We start from the raw sequence: 17,637 nt of genomic DNA on the forward strand, positions 1-17,637 counted from the left end.
AATGATTTGCAACCAATGCGGAAAAAAGGATTTTTGGCCATGCATTGCCATGAGGCACAAAACACGACCAAAACGTGTCATAGAACTCACCTTTCCGAGCATATTTTTCAACCAATAACATGCATTTGGAGAGGGAAGTTTCGACGATCGTGTTTGTTACTGGGGTCTGTAGCATCGTGTTGGTGACAAGGGACTGCTGTGTCGTGGGGTTGTTGAAGGTGTCTGTTGTGTCGCATGTGTTGCAAGGGTCTACTATGTGGTGGCTATTACGGGGTCTGTTGTGATGTGGTGTTTGTTGCAGAGGCCGCATGTTGTACCACCTCCGTGCTTTGAGTCGGGTTTTTGTACTTCCTGGAGGGGGTGTTCTTCTTGGGAGTCATCTCTGTAGAGGGTGCTGCTGCAGCCTTAATGCTTCTGTGCCGCGGGCAATGGGGGCAGAGCTCCACCAGGGCTATGGCAGAACACGACGAGTGCAATGAGGTGCAGAGCACGACGGGTGCAATGGGGGGCAGAGCGCGATGGCTACAGGATGCAATGGGGGGAGCACGATCTATGGGAGCAGAGCGAGCACACACGTAGATGCACGATTCCAAGTGACAAGCTAGTTGTGTGAGAGGAAAAGAGAAAGAGGACAAGGAGTGTCTAGGCCATGATGACTGTAAGTTCAAAAAAAGGGGACCCACTCCACCCCATAATGGCCCGCATGCATCTAGATTATAGGTACTTAAATTTTATTGCATGCAAATTCAGAATTTCCCTCTCCCTCTTTTCCAAATTTGAAAAACGTTGAATTTCTCTCCACCTAGGTTCTATTGGTGGTACCACCAAAAGGTGCAAAAAGTGGTACCACTAAACATGCTTTCACCCATGAGTACAAAATGCGGTCAAGCAAACATATAATTGCTCATAGCTCCCCACATAAAAGTCTAAAATCTTTGAAGATTCTTGCAAATCACCACCAACATTTATATTTTCTATACAGCCCATCTGACACCATTTTTGCATGCACCAACACGCATCTACATCTTAGGCACGCCAAAGATAGATTTTGCTAAATTGTAATTTTTAGGGCTCATTTTTGTTTATTTACTTGTGCTACTTATTTGTAACTTGCCAGCATGGTCTAATCTCTGAATGTGCTAATAGACTATCAAGTTCTCTCTCATCTACATCAGGAGCTCAGAAGAAAAAGACCATGAAGCAGAAAATTGCTGAACTCCCACCATATTAGCTAGAGGAAGACTCCTTAAGAGAGGCAAATGTCACATGGTTGGCAAAAGACCAATTGAATAGCCAACATGTCATTGTCTACCACGGATCATTCAAGAGTGCTCATGGAACCAAAGTCGAAGTACAGATGCTACCAAGGGAAGCTCATGACCTCATCAAAGAACAGCCAGTATGATCACTTTGGGAAAAGATTGGCCTTAAGGACTACATAGAGATGGACCCCTATGGTGTCAATTACAAAAGAGCATATGAGCTCTTCCAAAGCATCACTGAGGAAGGACGAGCCACCATTGCCTCAATGGCTCTCCTATCGAAGTTAACATAACTGGAGACCAAGTGACAGAAGCACTCAAGCTTCAGAAAGGAGAAAAATCTATGAGGGATAGACAATAACCAACCAACAGTATTTTCACCAGCCGATCATCCTCCTTTTAAAAATTGAAGCAAAGGGAAATAGAGCAAGCACTGCAGCTCTATCACCAACATTTTCACTTCATTGGCAAGAGACCGCCAAGATATATAGTTCCCAATCCTGCAGTGGCTTCACCTTCACACAAGCATCAAAGAAAGAGGGGATGAAAGAGGTGAACCACACATAATATATCTACACATTCCTCACTCATGTGAAGAAACTAGAGAACATCACATTTGTGGGAGCTTCAAAAGTGCTCACAAAAATTGCCTATCATGCTATAGGCCAAGTAGAGCATCTATTGCCTACCTAGAGCAAAATTTATGTTTGCTCAACAAGATAGATGAGGAACCAAAAGTACAAACACAGGATCCACCAGTGGAAACAATACTGCGGACTCAATTAGTCAATGTACCAGCTCAAGAACCCACATCCGCAACAACAAAAGAAGAAGGTAACAGAGAGGAGGAAGTGCAAGAAGAGGAGGACACTCCTCTTGAAAGAAAAAGAAAATAAAAATGGAAAACTAAGGTGGATGAAGAAAAACAGACCAAGAAACATATTGGTGAAGAACCGGCACAAAGAGCGTCCAGAATAGAGAGAGAGAGAGAGAGAGAGAGAGAGAGAGAGAGAGAGAGAGAGAGAGAGAGAGAGAGAGAGAGAGAGAGAGAGAGAGAGAGAGACAACAGCTTTTGAGCTAGAAAGAGGGCTCGAAGGAGATTTTGAGGAAAAGTGGAAACCATCCCCAAGAAGAATCAAAACTCAAACCAAACACCCAATGTTTGCTGAAAAGGATTATCCTTGGGCTGGCCTAGAGCATCTCTACCATAAAGAAGAACGACAATGAAAACATGCCCAAGCACAAGAAGAAGCCAGTACACAACCTAAGGAGGGTTCACCCGAAGAACCAATCAACCCTACTACAGAATTTCCACACTTCTTTCCTACAAGTGCACCACCACAGTTGGAGACTACAACCTAGCCACAAGCAGAGGAGGCCACTCCCATTGCTACCAATCTGAAACCAGATACCGAACCACTCAAAGAAACTCTTAAGGAACAAGAGGCTGAACCAACTAGTCCCACAAAGAGACCAACTACTCAAGCCAACCAACTAGATGAGCTAATCACTGAGGCTCAGGACACACAAATGGATCAACCAAAAGTGAGAAAGATGAGATGAACTCAATTTGCCCAATCATTGGCTCATACACAATGCTTTCCATGTGAGCCTATTAAATCCTTACAAAGGAGAGCCACCTCAAGAACCAACTATTGAAGACCCACCGGAGATCGAGGACCAAGAGGAGGTGCTGCAGCCTGAGTCCATTCTCTGACATGAAGACAAGGTATTAAGAGGCGGTAAGACTATCCGACAATATCTTATTAAGTTTAAGAATTATCCTTTTGAAGATGCTAGATGGATGCAAGGCATACAATTAAAGGATAACCTAAACCTTGTCAATGCTTACAATACTTCCCAAGAGTAAGCAAATGCACAAAATGTTAAAAATGAACAAAGTTTTTTTTTGTCTTATAAGACTCTCTTTTTCTTTATTGTGCACAAAAATAAAGTAGTATGCATGCTTAGATCAAGTTTGCGGAGACGACGTCTCCCAAACACCAAGTAGATCTTGTCACTCTACTATGGAAGACTGATAGGACTAATGTGCAGACATGCTTGCGGCAGCCTCAGGCTCTCAAGCGCCAAATGGACTAGTCATCCATTGTGGAATGATGTCGTAGGGTAACATAGGGATCCTCTACCCACTAAGAAAAGGACTCATGAATATGCTTTATCTTCTCTACACCATAGTCGAGGACGACTATGATTTCAAGAGAGAGGTAATGTCATAATAATCAATATCTAATTCTCCTAAATGATTTTCTCATATTAAACTGATCATTTAATGTGGGGAAGTGCCAGGGGAGAAAAAGCTAGAATATTGGTTAAGCTAGCAGACCGGCCACTGTAGGGATCCAAAGGAGGGAAAATAGGGATCCAAAAGGGGGGCCATCTGCAAAAGATCCATGTGCAACAATGGGCTAAAAAGACCCTAAGGTTCAGCCCATTAAGACTTCCAAAATGCTAAGGTTCCAAAATTCAAAGGTTGTGTCCAAAGGTCAACCATAGGGGAATTGGATGCTTTGTGTGTGTCCAAAAAAGTCTTTGCACATCCCTACATAGGAGGGGGCGAGCCTTTCTTGTAGGGGATAAGAGAGAAAGCCACACACACACAAGCTCCCTTTACACAAAAGGAATGAGGGACACATGTCAGCTCCCTAGCCCAGATGCCCACAAGGTGTACCCAATTCCTATTGGATGGTCTTGGAGGTGGACCAATGAGAATTAGGCTAGAGTAAATCTAGTTTAATTAATTTTAAAACACTTAATAAAATAACCAATGAGAATTAATTCCTCTAGAAGACTATTGGACAGTCTCCCAAGGGGTCCAATGAGCATTCAGGAGCCCAATGGCTTGCCTGATTCCTATTGGCCAGGAGGCAAAGGGGTCCAATGAGAGTTTAGTTGAATTATTAAATTACCTAAAGCTCTCACAAAAGGGGAAAGGGGGACAATGTGAGAAGGCTATCACTTATGCTGCTTAATAGTCATTGGCTAGCCATGGGGAGGTCCAATGAGGAGATAGCAAGAGCAAATAGCAAGAGGGCTCGCCCGAGAGAGAGAGGGGGCTGATTTTTGCAGGGCATTATCACACACACACTCACACAATCTCATGTGTAAAGAAAGAGAAGACTATCTCTTCCCAAGCTTTAATGGGGAGCTCATCACCTACTCCAAGCTTGTGAGATAGAAGCCTACATCGACACACTCTTGGCATGTGTATGCAAATCCAACCAAGAGCCAAGCTTCAATGCATGCTCATCTCCTCTACCAAGCTAATTACTAAGCTAAGCTATGCTAATATGAGTGATTATGTGAGGAGATGTACATCTTTCTCGTAAGATACTCCTTCTTCCTCTCAATCTACTCTCATACCCTGCTAGCTCTCACCATCTTCAAAGGTGTGTGAGTTCTTGGGTCTGAGACCGGGGATAATTAATGTTGTGTTTGCTAAGTGTTTTGCTTAGTGTATGAAGCTTTCATCTTCATTGCACTAGCTAGTCTTGAAGGAACACAAAGAATTGTATTGTACAATGTCTCTCTTGATGGGAGAAACCATAATACAAAGCCTTTTGGAGGGGGGACCGGCTCCATGCAAATCCGGTCCTCAATTGTTGTCAATAGCTTAATTTCTCTCTCTTTTGAAAGTATTGTTTATGCTATCTAACTAGGTGTTATGCTTTTTGTTGCTCTCTCCACCCAAGCACTCTTGTAATTCTCATTAGGAATCTATTCTAATGAAATGCCCACTATGTTCATGCTAATTTCCGCTACACACAAGTTTTTAGGCCATTAAATGTTACAGTTGCTATATTTCTTCTAGGACAGTGACTCCTCTATGGACCCAACTCATTACACTCAAAGCAACGAATATTTGGATGTTGCGGTGAGCTATTATAGTGGCTGCTATTACAAGGCGAGGTTGATACTCTTGATTAGTAGGTCTAGGGCTCCAATTGTTTGGCTTGGCCCTTTGGTTTCTAAAGTTTCCCCTTCCTTGATTCCTAGCCGTCTCTTTAGAGAGAGGTGTTGCCCTTAATAGAGCATCTTGAAGTGATGTAGGTGTCATTGCTTCAAGAGGGGTATCCAAGGGATGATTCAATCCTTGAAAAAACCGTGCTACCTATTGCTCAATGTTGGGACTTTGCAAGGTTACAAATTTGGAGTAGTAATATGCCACCGATAAGGATAGCTGTTTTAGAGCAAAGAACTCGTTCATTTTGGCATCTTGATGAGCGGGCGGAAGATATCGTGTTGTAATCACCTGTTTAATATCCTCCGATGACTAAGAAGATCTTGAAACACCTAAGTCCTTGCAATGTTGTTCCCACCACATTTTTACATTGCCAGTAAGACAAAACACTACCAGCATAGTTTGGTTTATAGGTTAGGTCCCTACAACTTCGAAATATTCTTCCATTGCCTCAATCCAGAGGCTTCAGCATCACGCTCGACATGGGTTCCTTCGCCTTTGAGTGTGGGTATTTGGGATTGTTCCAGGAGAAGTTTTTTCTCCTATAAGGTCGTGTATAAATCATTTGATGGTACCTACACAATAGTACGCTTGTCGATGGTTTAATTAGAACTTAACAGAATACCAAGTGCTTTAAACTTCCACAACTCAAGATAAAATTTGGAAAGCAACTATCTTTATTAAATTCAAGATGCCATAAATCAAGATATGTACAAAGTTGATATCTCATCAAGAAGATAGATGGGCATCTTTTTATTCTATTACGATGTATACAAAAGTTAGTTATGCTAAGAATCTATATGATTCTTAGAGAGGGACATAGTGGTACAATCCCTAAGTATTTGTGGATAAGTTTTTATAGTTCACTATTTTGTTTGTGTAGTATCTTTTATACACATCCGTGTGGGGTTCATAGAATACAAGACTCTGAGGAAAGATATTGACGGACGCAAAGCGGACCCTAAACCCAGACGGCCTCTAAAACACCGGGATCCGAATGGCGCGCCTCGAGCCTGCCACACGGTAAAGCGAACAGGGGGCACCACCTAGCTTTGAGCGGCTAGGACGCAAACCACGATGATATGAACACCGTAAACTTACACACGGAGAGAGAGAGAGAGAGAGAGAGAGAGAGAGATTTGCAAATGATGAAAACCCTCGGGGGGGTGTGAGGGTGAATTATTTCTGCAGTATTTACAAAGTGTCACGCCGTGGTGGTAGAAAGGTAGGGAGAGGAGGTGGTGCAACCTACTTGGTGCGTTCTCTAAGACGACTCCATGATTGTGAAACTTACTACCAAGAGCGTGTATACGTGTGTGCATCGACCATTGGAGTCGAGAGATGGGTGTGGTTCCCTTCGCATGGTGCAATTCCCAAGGCAAACCCAACACACAAGCCCCCTCTCCGTGATGGTGATGGTGTCAATCCTTCCCACTACACTCTACCAAATTCTTGGCTCCTCATGAATTGCCCCCCCCCGCATGAATTGCCCCTGATAGTGACCTCTCAGTGCCAATTTATAGGTGTTGGCTGCTTGGATTATGGTAATCCCAGTGTGGTTAGGGTAAGCTTAATCGGGGAGACAAAGCAAGTGGTGGGCCGAGTGTGGTTGACCCTTGCTTTGTTTTGGGAGGTTTATTAAAAGATGGGAATCTTAGGTGGGCCTTTGTGACCATCACCTAGAGAGAGGATATTTACAAAAAAATGGGAATTTACAATGGCTCGGGTGAAAACTGCGGGTGAAAACTGAAGAAAATGATGAAAATAACCTATAAATTATTGGTATGGCGTCGTGGTTGCGTCTTGTCGGCCAATGGTGTGTTGTCGGTGCGTCGGTGTCGAGCGTACTTCTTTTCGGGGTCGGACGAGGCATGCCTTCGGCGCACTTCCTCTTTTTGTTGTTGGCAGCGCGTGCTTTGGATCCTTCACCTTTTGTGGTTGTCGTAGTTGTGAAGTCCTTCGTCTTTTTCCCGAATTCGTGGTGCGTATACGCGTGTGTGTGTGTGTGTATATATATATATATATATATATATATATATATGTATATGGGTGTGTGTGCGTGAGTGCATGTGTGCGCGAGCGTGCGGTGAGAACGGGGGCTTATGTACATAATGTATATATGTTTTTATATTTTTTTTATTTTTATTTTTTCTTCTCTGTTCGACGGCCAGCGGCAGCTACACAAGCTTGGGGTGGGGGTGGGTGAGTGTGTGTGTGTGTGTGTGTGGGGGGGGGGGGGGGGTATGTGTGTGTGTGTGTGTGGTGTTGAGAGATAGAGAGAACGCGTTGCGCCTGTACAGGCCGAGAGGGAGAGAGAGCGGGAGGGCGGGCGGCTGCTGCCGAAACAGAGCGCGAGAGAGGGAGAGGGGGTTGGGGGTGTTTGTGTGTGAGTGTGAGGATGAGGGAGAGGGTGAGGATGAGGGTGAGTGTGTGGTGTATGAAGGCGTGGGCTCCATGGTTATGCGCGTTGCGCCTTCGGGCTTGAAACGGGAGAGAGAGAGAGAGAGAGAGAGAGAGAGAGAGAGAGAGAGAGAGAGAGAGAGAGAGAGAGAGAGAGAGAGAGAGAGAGAGAGAGAGGATGAGGTGGCGCTAGAGGGAGGGGGAATCTCCTAGGGCGGGTGCCCACCGTGGGGGGGGGGGGTGTTGTCTTATCCTCCGTTTTGTATGCTGTCTCAAGGATGAGGGGGGGGTAGAAGTCAATGGTGTGGGGGGGATAGTGGGGATAGCGGGCCAAGGGAAGGGTGGGTGAAGCCGAGGGGAGGGTGAGGCGAGCGGGTGGGGAAGAGGGGGGAGGGGTTAGGGGAAGAATATTAGCGGGCCAAGGGGGGGGGGGTGGTAATGAGACTGGGAGAAAAAGTGTGAGGGGGGGGGGTGTAAAGGGTGAGTGTGTAAGAATACGGGAGAGCAGAGGGGGGGGGGGGGGGGGGGGGTTCCATGCGGCTCAACACAGAGGGAGCACGAGAGAGGGGTCGGGGTGAGTGCTCAAAGCTTGCACCTGGCCGGGGGGGGTGGTAAATTTGCGAGAGAGGGAAAGAGGATATTAGAGAGAGGTATGTAGGGAAAATGAGAGAGAAATAGAGGGGGTGTTATTTCATCCAATGCCCGTCGGGCGGGGGGGGGGGGGATTAAGGGTATTTGAAACCGAGGGCGGCCGGTTAGGCTGGGGTATGGACCAACGGGGCTGAGGGTGACAAGGCCGGCAAATCGAAGGGGGGGGGGGGGGGGGGGGGGGGGGGGGGGGGGATGTGTCATGCCCGTAGGGTGTTGGGAGGATTGACCAAGCGGTGCCGAGCCTTCCAACAGTGTTGCCAAGGCTTCAACATAGGAAAAATAAGTTTTTTTCTTCTTCTTTTTCTTTGATTTTCAAAAGTCGACTATCAATATCAAGGACAGAAATGGGTTTGATCCTATAAGTAGGGATCACTTTCACCACTTGATTGAAAACCCATTTATTTAAGGTCATGTCAAGATCATCTTCGGATATAACAATGTAGTTATCCTAGTAGTACCAGCAAAGTAGTAAAGTTGGATAACTTGCAGCTCTTCCTCCCATTGAAGCTTCTTTAGATCAGAGGAAAGGCATCCAAGCTTCCTCAGATTGATGTAAAAGATGCCACCTTTGCAATTCCATGCAAGTTCCCATCCCCTTTGGATTCTTGTTGATGGAGGAGAGAAAGACTTCCTCAAAATCTTTATCATGTTGCATCGAAAAGTAAAATTTGAAGAACGACAAGCCTCACAGTACATTATCTCAAATGTCTTGAACTTGCGATACATAGTGTCGACATCTTCGTGAGACATGGATGCTGGTAAGTTCTCGAACTTAAGTCTCTAATTCATTTTTCTAAATTTTCAAACAATAACGATTTTTTTAGTTTCCTAACCTAGGCTCTGATACCACATGTGATGTCCCCACCCCCTCTTCTATCAATGAGGAGCAGACTAATCAAGACCATTCATCGTTGACTGGTAACCTGAGCTAGTCCCCACATTCACACTTTGTTTTGCTTGTTTTCTAATTACTACATCATGATTGTTTATACACAAAGATCCTTTTTATGATTTCCATCACAAGTTCGTTAAGACAGCCCTTCAACTATTATCAAATCGGCACCAAGACAATCTTTCCTGGAAGAAAAACAACATACGACTCTTCTTCATTTAAATATCCAAACGCCAAGAGTTCACTCCTCTTGGCGAGATTTTATTGCTCTCGGTGTCTTTAGTTGCCCATACAACTAGATTGTCTTGCAACCTAGGTACAAACCCGCAGTGACTAACTTTCAACATGGGCACCAACGTGCAAGTATTGTCTTGCATTTTGGGAACCAACCCACAAGATGTGTGCAACCATATGCATTGCTTTAGCATTCACTCCGCTAAGCTCTCCTCCCTGGATATCAAATGGAGTTTTGACTATATTAGTGTAGGATTTTTGAATGAAGAAGATTTGAGAGTTCTTCGACTAGGCAAACATTCCTTTCCTGTGAAAAAATAAACTACTTTCCAAACAATCTTTCACTTTTAATACAACTTAAGAAAATTAACAAGTTCAATCGATGAGGTTTCAAATTGGGAATGACCCCATGTTTAGGTAGTTTTCCCCTTCCTATCTACTCATGATGCAAGGAACAAAAAGAAATTTCCTACCTGTTCATGAGCAATAACATCACTTTGTGAGATAAGTGGCACATCCTGATTCATTAGGGCCTTCCCTTCCCCTTTACCATCAATCCTTCCGGCTTCCTGATCGTGTGATCCACCATAGCGAGTTCTCTTAGGTGCCATTCCCAATACTAGATACTTAACTTGAGAAGTTGTAAGCCAAAGTATAAGAATACAATGAAAGTAGGGTAAACTATTATAAGTATTTTAATTCCAAAACATAACTGGTTACTCTACACATCAACTCAAAACATATTCTTGCTTGATCTTTCCATAATCTTATGATACCATGCATCATAACCCATACACTAATCACATGATTAATCACTTACATATACTTGCAAGAACAATCCATCATTTTAGTTGGACCATTTCTTGAATATGACTAGCTAACACATGCAAACATCTAGGTTACAATGGAGAAGAATTGTGCATGCAATCAACACAATTGATTATGTAATCAAGTAGTGAGACCTTCATTACTTTATAATGTAGAGAATCTACCATAAAGTAAGTATATTGATGGTTGATATCCAATTGAGGATATGTAAATAAGAGTATAGCATTCTATGATAGAGTAGCAATTGGAAAGGATTCCAATTGAATAACAATATGGTAGTAACTGGAAAGGATGCCAATTGAATAATATTAATTGGAAAGGATTCCAATTGAGAGAAGAGATTGATAATAACGTAATTAATTAAGAGATTTACATTACCCAAATGTGCTTTGGAGTTACTGATCTCTCAAAGCCTTGTTGAAGCTTCACCAATGAGTACTCCACATCAGCAGGGTCTCCCTATCTCCAATGTGTGTTCGTGTCTCTAAAATTAAGTGTGAATGCCCTTTATATAGAGTTTGGAGATTCCTTGTTTCCCAAACCATCCCCATACCTCCCTAGCTTGCCCCCTCTTGCTAAAAATGGCTATGCTAATGAAAGTAGCAATGGAATGTGCCATGGTGGTGCAACAGGTGCAAAATCTTTCCAGGAGAGATAGAGCAGCCGTGCCTATGGAGGAAGACAGGGTGGATGCAAAAGAGAACAAGTTTTTCTCTTCCTTGGCGGAGCATGATGCAGTGGTAGAAGAGATGATCGAAGAGCAGGTGATTGGAGCTGAAGAGCAGATGGTGTTGATCAACCTTGAAGGGACGGTTGCAGAGGAAGGGCTTGATGATGCTGAAATTGAGTGTGTGGCCAAAGAAGAGGTTGTGTTGCCAGAGACGGTGGAGATTCCAATGCAGTAGACATGTCCAGTGGTAGAGAAAGGACAATCCCAGACAGTGGCTTTGTTTCCATTGAAGGTATGGTTGATGAATATGAAGGTAGATACAGCTATGAGATGGTTGGTTCAGCAGATGCAGGGGTCTATGATTGAGACCTTCACTTTATTTGGTTGGGAGGGAGGGTCAGACATGTGTTGGAGCTTGGTGTCAGGTACATGTTTTTTGGATGGTGGTATGCTTGATCCTGCTCAGTATGGAGTGGACGCTAGTTTTCAGAGGAATGCATGGAGTGTTGAAGGTAGGCTATGGACAACCTACATACATGATGGTCTAGGTGATGGGGTATGGAACTATTGTGAGCAGTTACAGATGGGTGGAAGATACCAAAGGCAGGTGTTTGATCAAGGTGGAATCTATGTGATGCAGGGGGGTGGGGCAACCCACTTAAAGGTTTGCAGTATGCAGAATAAGACTATGTAAATATGGTTTTGGTTTTCTCATAGTGTGTGCCAGGTTTTGCAATTGGAAATGGAATAAAGCTCTTTTTTGGTTGAGCATCTAGGGGTGGGCAATGATGGTACAACCAAAGTGTGTTGGAGAATTTTAGAAGGAGCTCAAATAGAACTGCACGAGCTAGAGAGCTCACCTTTTTTTCTTTTTTGGTTTTAGTTCCCCCTATAAAAGGATGTAAACGTTAATTTTTTGGGGCCTTTTGTCAATAGGGCTTTGGGCCATTAGAGTTTTTTGCCTATGTAGGCTTTTGAGCCATTGTCTTTTTATCGAGGTTTGTGCCGGCAGGGGTGTAGGTTTATTGTACATGGTTGTATATGCAAGAAGACCATTGATTGTTGTCTCTTTGGCGTCATTCCCCCTTCTCTTCTCTGCTTGTGTGCGTGTGGTTCCGGGCGTGTGTGCCCCCCGGAGGTTTGTCGTGCAAAGAGAGATAGAGAGAGGCTGTGTGTGTGTGGAAGGCTGGGAATTGAGCAGAGCGGTGCATTGCAAGGCGTGCGTACGTATGGTCATGTGAAAGGGGCGGTTTGCTTGCAGGTAGTGTCGAGTTTTGAAGGTAAACTCTAGTGGATTGGGGTGCTGTGTATACCCTGGGTTATAGTGAGGCATTGTGTTGTGTATTGGGTTTGTTCCCCTTTCCCCCTCTCGAACGCGTATGATGTCTACTAGACGGTTTTACACTCTGCTCATACCCAAACTGATCTTCAAGGTCTTTATCCTTATTTTTAGGCCCTACCAAGTGTTTTTGTGCTCTTTCAAGCTCAAACAAAGTAATTTTTAATTTTTTTCCCACTTTGGTTTCTTGTCTTTAGTATTCTGAGAGTTTTAGACCAAAAAAGCTCTTGTTTTAAGGTGATTCTAGGGTAAGACACCCCTTTTAAACACTTTGGTGCAGTCAAATTTTCAAAATTTTGTCTCAAGATGGTGTCGGAGGCATTATACGCGCATGATGTCTATCATCTCAACTTTCAGATTTGTTTCTATTCTAAGTTCCCCTTATCATCAGCAACATGTACTTGTGTTTACAACAAACTTTAAAGGTCAAAAGTGCTCACAAAAGCAAGTTTTTGCTTTTTCAATCACAACCACTTCATATTTTGGCTTTTGGTCCCCAAATCTATGCCAAGACTCCCCACTCAAGGTGTTCCTACCGTAAATGATACCTTTTGAGCACACTCGTAACCTCTCGTTTTGCAAAATTACCTTGCTGCTACCCCTAGAGACATCATATAGTATGATGTCTCTTGTACAATTTTTAACTTCTTGCTTTTCCAAACTGCTGTTTGTGGTCTCTACAATTGTTTTAATGTCTTGTGCAATGTTTTATCTTTTTTAAAGCTCAATCAAGGCTATTTTTAGTTTTTTCTACTTCTGACTTCTTGGTTCTTGTGTTTTGAGCATTTTAAGATGACCAAACTTCAAGTTTCAATGTGTTGCTAGGGTATAATGACCCATTTGAACACACTGATTCAATCAGTTTTCACATTTTTGGTCTCCTTTTAGCCCTTGAGACATGAGATTTTTATAATCAGATTCATTTAAAGATTTCAATGCAGACAAACAAGTCAAAAAAAATCTTTATTGATGGACAGCTCTAGATCAAGATCAAATCATCTACCTAAAGCTACTCCTAAACATAAAAATGGGATTTTGCAATTGTGAGTAGAAAAACACTTAACTACCACACACTGTCTAGCTACTAATGCTTTTATCACCTCATCAACCACTCAAACACCAAAACATATACAAATCTAGACTAAAAACCATCTACACGGGTGACCCATGCAAGACACACGCTCCCTAGCACCTCTCTATGGATCCTAGCTAAACTAAGATAAAAATTATACTCTAGTAAACCGGAGGGACACTGTCCTCATAGGATTAATCAAAGGTCACTTGCTTAGGTTACTCGTCCCCGGTAACGGCGCCATTGTTGGGACGATATCCGCCGTCGGCGACGCTAGCACAATGAGAACTAGACCAACATAATGTCGGTCAAGGATGGAGCAATCGCCCGCAAGTGCATGGAAACAAGAAACCCTATAAGAGGAGTTATCTATAATCGCTAACATTGCCGCAGGAAAACAAAGGAAGAAGGAGAGAGAAAAATTTGCGTGCGGCAATAACCGCGGCTATGAACGCGGTAGTGGTTTATCAGCAATAAGCGCGATAATAGTCGCGGCAATATACCCGCTGCTATTATCGCGACGTGTGCCGCTGTTATTACTGCGTATATTACCGCTAAACGCCAATTGAAAAATAAAGGTGCTCATTTGGGCCACCCAAAGTTGGGTGGCCCAAATGAACACCTTTATTTTTGACCCGCATAAAACAATAAGACATCAATTGTTTTTTGGAAGAGTATAAAAAATACCAAAGAACTGAAATTGAATTTACTTTACCTTGACAATAAAAAAATGTAGAAGATCAACTATTTAAAAACGTTACAATAAAAAGTAAATAGTTGTATATACATTGTGCCACATTGTGACTTTACGAAAGTTTTGACAAAACATTTTTTATCTAATCCTCGTTATCGTCCAGAGGCACATATGTTGGATCACTTTGACTCTACATAAACCCAAACCAAATTAAACAATTATCCACAGCTCAAAACAATTGATACAAAATTACTTGTTTAAACTTACCGCTTGTAGTGGTCCAACCGCCGCATCGAATTGCTCGTGAGAGATGTGGTTGTTTTCAAACAACCATCACCAAGTATCAAATTCTGTATGTTGCTCCCGATACTTGACCATCTCTCTGGTTGGTCGAGAGAGAGTGACATTTTCCTAAGTTAGCAATAGCAATACCAAATTATCAACTACAATCTTTATAATCAACGATCGACGTTATAATTCAAATAATCTTACATATTTATCCTTCCAAGATCCCTTGCCTCCTGAGCCATAGTGCGTCGGAGTTTGTCTTGCGTGGGCCTCGCGTTGTTGTCTATATGATGAGCCCGTCATCGTAGCTTGATCGCTCTTCTCTTGAATTGCCCATTCCCACTCCGCGTCTTCCATGTTGCCACCGTGGTAACTCCTGTTTGGAACTCTGACCTGGTTGGCTGTTGCACGCCGCACACTGGACTGCTTGTTTTTTAGAAATGTCTTTATGTAGCCCTTCAACCATTGTTGTAAAAACGTTGATCGGGGGCGTTTGGAAATCTAGCTAACAGAGCGTCCTCGATGTAGTGTGCATGATCGGGAAGTTGGTCTCTAAACTTTATAAAATAATTCTTATACGTTGAATGTATAGGAATTTATAGATGGCGTCGAAATGCCCTGCCCTGTGCTGTGACTAAATCAACCTCCCCGCCATATTTAACCCTGTAGTAGCGCCCATGCATGTCTGGCACGGGTGCATCAGTATCCTCGTCCTCTGCGTCAGGGGTGGAACGCTCTGAAAGTGGGGACTCTGTTCCCACACCACTACCAAACATGCAAAACCACAAGATCCGCCGCCGCTTCGTCTCTCACGGCGCTCGCTTCCCTGAGACGAGCGTCGACGCGCGCTGCCAGAGGAAGTCCATCGATGATGTTATGGCAAAGCCGTAGTGGAATGGAGTGGCGTAGGACCCTGTGATGCCATGGGAGTAGGACCCTGCGATGGAAGGGGAGTAAGACCCTGCGATGCAAGGGGAGTAGGACGATAGGAAGGGAGAGTAGAGGGAGGCACCGTCGGTGCGAGGCTCTATAGGTAAGGAGTCCCTCCCTGACTCCCCCATGGTGTAGTCTGTGTCTGTGGACAAATGCCGTAGGTCGCAAGCTGCTGCAGAGTGTAGCGACCAAACAAATTCTCTGTCTTTTGAAGGTACTGGTCTTGTAAAGAGAGAGCCCGCTGCTATAGGTCTGGATCTAGGATTGGTGGAGGAACCTGAGAAGGGTAGGTGTAGGATGGCCATGCCTGCAAATAACAAAAATAAACCTATGACACTCATGGTTTAGGGTTAACTAGCTAGAAAAATTCTTTATTTCTTTGCTTGTTCTCATCGACTCAAGACTCGGGTCCACTGGAGGCGATGTCCACCCCGGGTGGGAGCCCACCTGAGATGTGAACCAACCAAACGAAGAGCCAGCTGGTTGCTCCTCACTAGTTGGTCTGTCGTCTGACATCTACATTACAAAGAGCAATATAAGATTAAGCTTTCCCTACTCACTCATCTAAATATACGTACACAAGTATATTACCACACAAACACGTAGATACATATACATACTAGTAGACCTAAGTAGAGGCTAGTAGTGCTAAAGGTCAACTGCACCTCTTTAGATATCATCGCAGTCTCAACGTGGTAAAACCAAAGGTACGTTCATGCTAATTTTCGCTACATACAAGTTACTAGGCCATTAAATGTTACAAAAATACTTTCCTCTCTAGGAGGTAGCCAATTTAAACCTCTTTCAACTAGTTTTTGAAGATAGCAAATCAAAGCTCCCGTTTTTCTTCTTTCCAAAGAAGATTAAAAAAAGAAAAAGAAAAAATCTCTTGAAAGTAATGGAAAGCACAACAACCAACTCTTAGGTTAGTACTAAGAGTTTAGGTGGGAGAATAAAGACTCGGATTCAAACATGCACAATAGGTTTGTGAGAAGGATAAATGGAAAAATTAATTACACTTGTCCCCAAAGAGTTGGTCTAATGGTAAGGCTTTGGCCTCTCAGCCTATGGGTTGTGAGTTCAAATCCCCCGTTGGGTCACACTCTAGAGGGACACCTTGTGCTCACCTGGTGTTCACGTTGCTAGGGCCCTAGCCCTTGGACACTCGAGTTCATCCTCCTCCTAGGGTGGGTCACCCGAGGAGGAGGTTCCTAGCTGGTTGCTTGTTCTTGTGTTTCATCTAGGAGTGCCTAGGCAGTTGGGTTTCCTCTTTTAAATGTCATCTTGGATTTTTCCCAAACAACAATCCCCCTTCAATGTTAGTGTCTCGCCAATAGAGTGGTACATTGTGGAAAACTAACTACTTCATAAACCCCAAAAATCGACCAAACGTTGGGTAGCAATGTCTTGACTTAACGAGTGCGTGACACGTCCTTTTTAGAGAGAGAGAGAGAGAGAGAGAGAGAGAGAGAGAGAGAGAGAGAGGAACTTGTGGCCGACGATGAGCACAGGACCAAAAAATGACCGCTCAGCACCGTTTAATATATAGAGAGATATATAGGTTTTACAGAGAAGCATCACGATGTGGACGCCCTATAGAGAGATACTAGTGTGGCCAATGGCCTTCGGCCGCCTCTCTCTCTCCCCCCTTGCGTCCTCACTGTAGCCGGATAAAAGAAATTGCGACACATGGCACTGAAAACCAGTCTCCTTAATATATAGTATAGATATAAATTAAAGGTCATAATTTTAAATGTATCTTTGATCAATTTCGACTGAATTACATTGAAAATTCTCTTCTTCTCGATCGGCAACAAAAAGCTTAAGCAAATAACTTCGACAATTACGAGCAAGTGACCGCTGCGTTCATGATGTTGGAGAAGCTCCCGCCCAAGCCCTCGCTTAAAGGAAACGAGTGGGTCAGTGATGCCTCTCTTTGTCAGGCCTGCAGCTCCGCGTTTACCTTCTTCAATCGCAAGGTAGAAAGAGAAAGGGCTTATATAGCATATGCAATGTGTATGTGCGCACTATCTTAACAGCTGCTTATACGCGCACACACACACACACACACTCACACACACACACACATTTTTAGTAATGTCAGATTGAATTACTAATGGGAAACTTCGAAACGAGGAAAACCCATAGAAAATATTACAAGCGGTAGATCAGAAACAGTCAAAGTAGAGCTCGTAATAATGACTGAAGGGGAGCTCATCCAAGCCATAGGCAACTTGAAGACTGTCGAAGAGATGTTTTGAAGAAGGGTACATACTCCACTTGTATCTGTCGAAACATGAGGAAAATAGTATAACACACACACACACACACACACACATACACACACTCACAGTAAATATTGATGGATGAGAGAGAGAGAGAGAGAGAGAGAGAG

The 17,637-nt window shown here is 43.6% G+C and overlaps 1 protein-coding gene across 3 annotated transcripts in view; it reads left to right on the top strand.

Moving 5' to 3' along the window:
* The first annotated feature begins 17,040 nt into the window (after positions 1-17,040).
* Positions 17,041-17,637, top strand: part of LOC147458943 (phosphoinositide binding protein) — a 28,455-nt gene continuing 27,858 nt past the window's right edge. Inside the window, exon 1 of one of the 3 annotated variants that reach the window (XM_086510359.1) lies at positions 17,041-17,221. In XM_086510359.1, the coding sequence (XP_086366485.1) occupies positions 17,111-17,221 (111 nt within the window). In that variant the 5' untranslated portion in view covers positions 17,041-17,110. Of the gene's footprint in view, positions 17,222-17,311; positions 17,510-17,637 lie in introns of those variants that run through there. The other 2 variants (XM_086510361.1, XM_086510360.1) reach the window with 2 other exon arrangements.

The sequence above is a fragment of the Adiantum capillus-veneris genome, chromosome 4 (assembly GCF_014529385.1).
Source record: "Adiantum capillus-veneris isolate H3 chromosome 4, ASM1452938v2, whole genome shotgun sequence".
NCBI lineage: Eukaryota > Viridiplantae > Streptophyta > Polypodiopsida > Polypodiales > Pteridaceae > Adiantum > Adiantum capillus-veneris.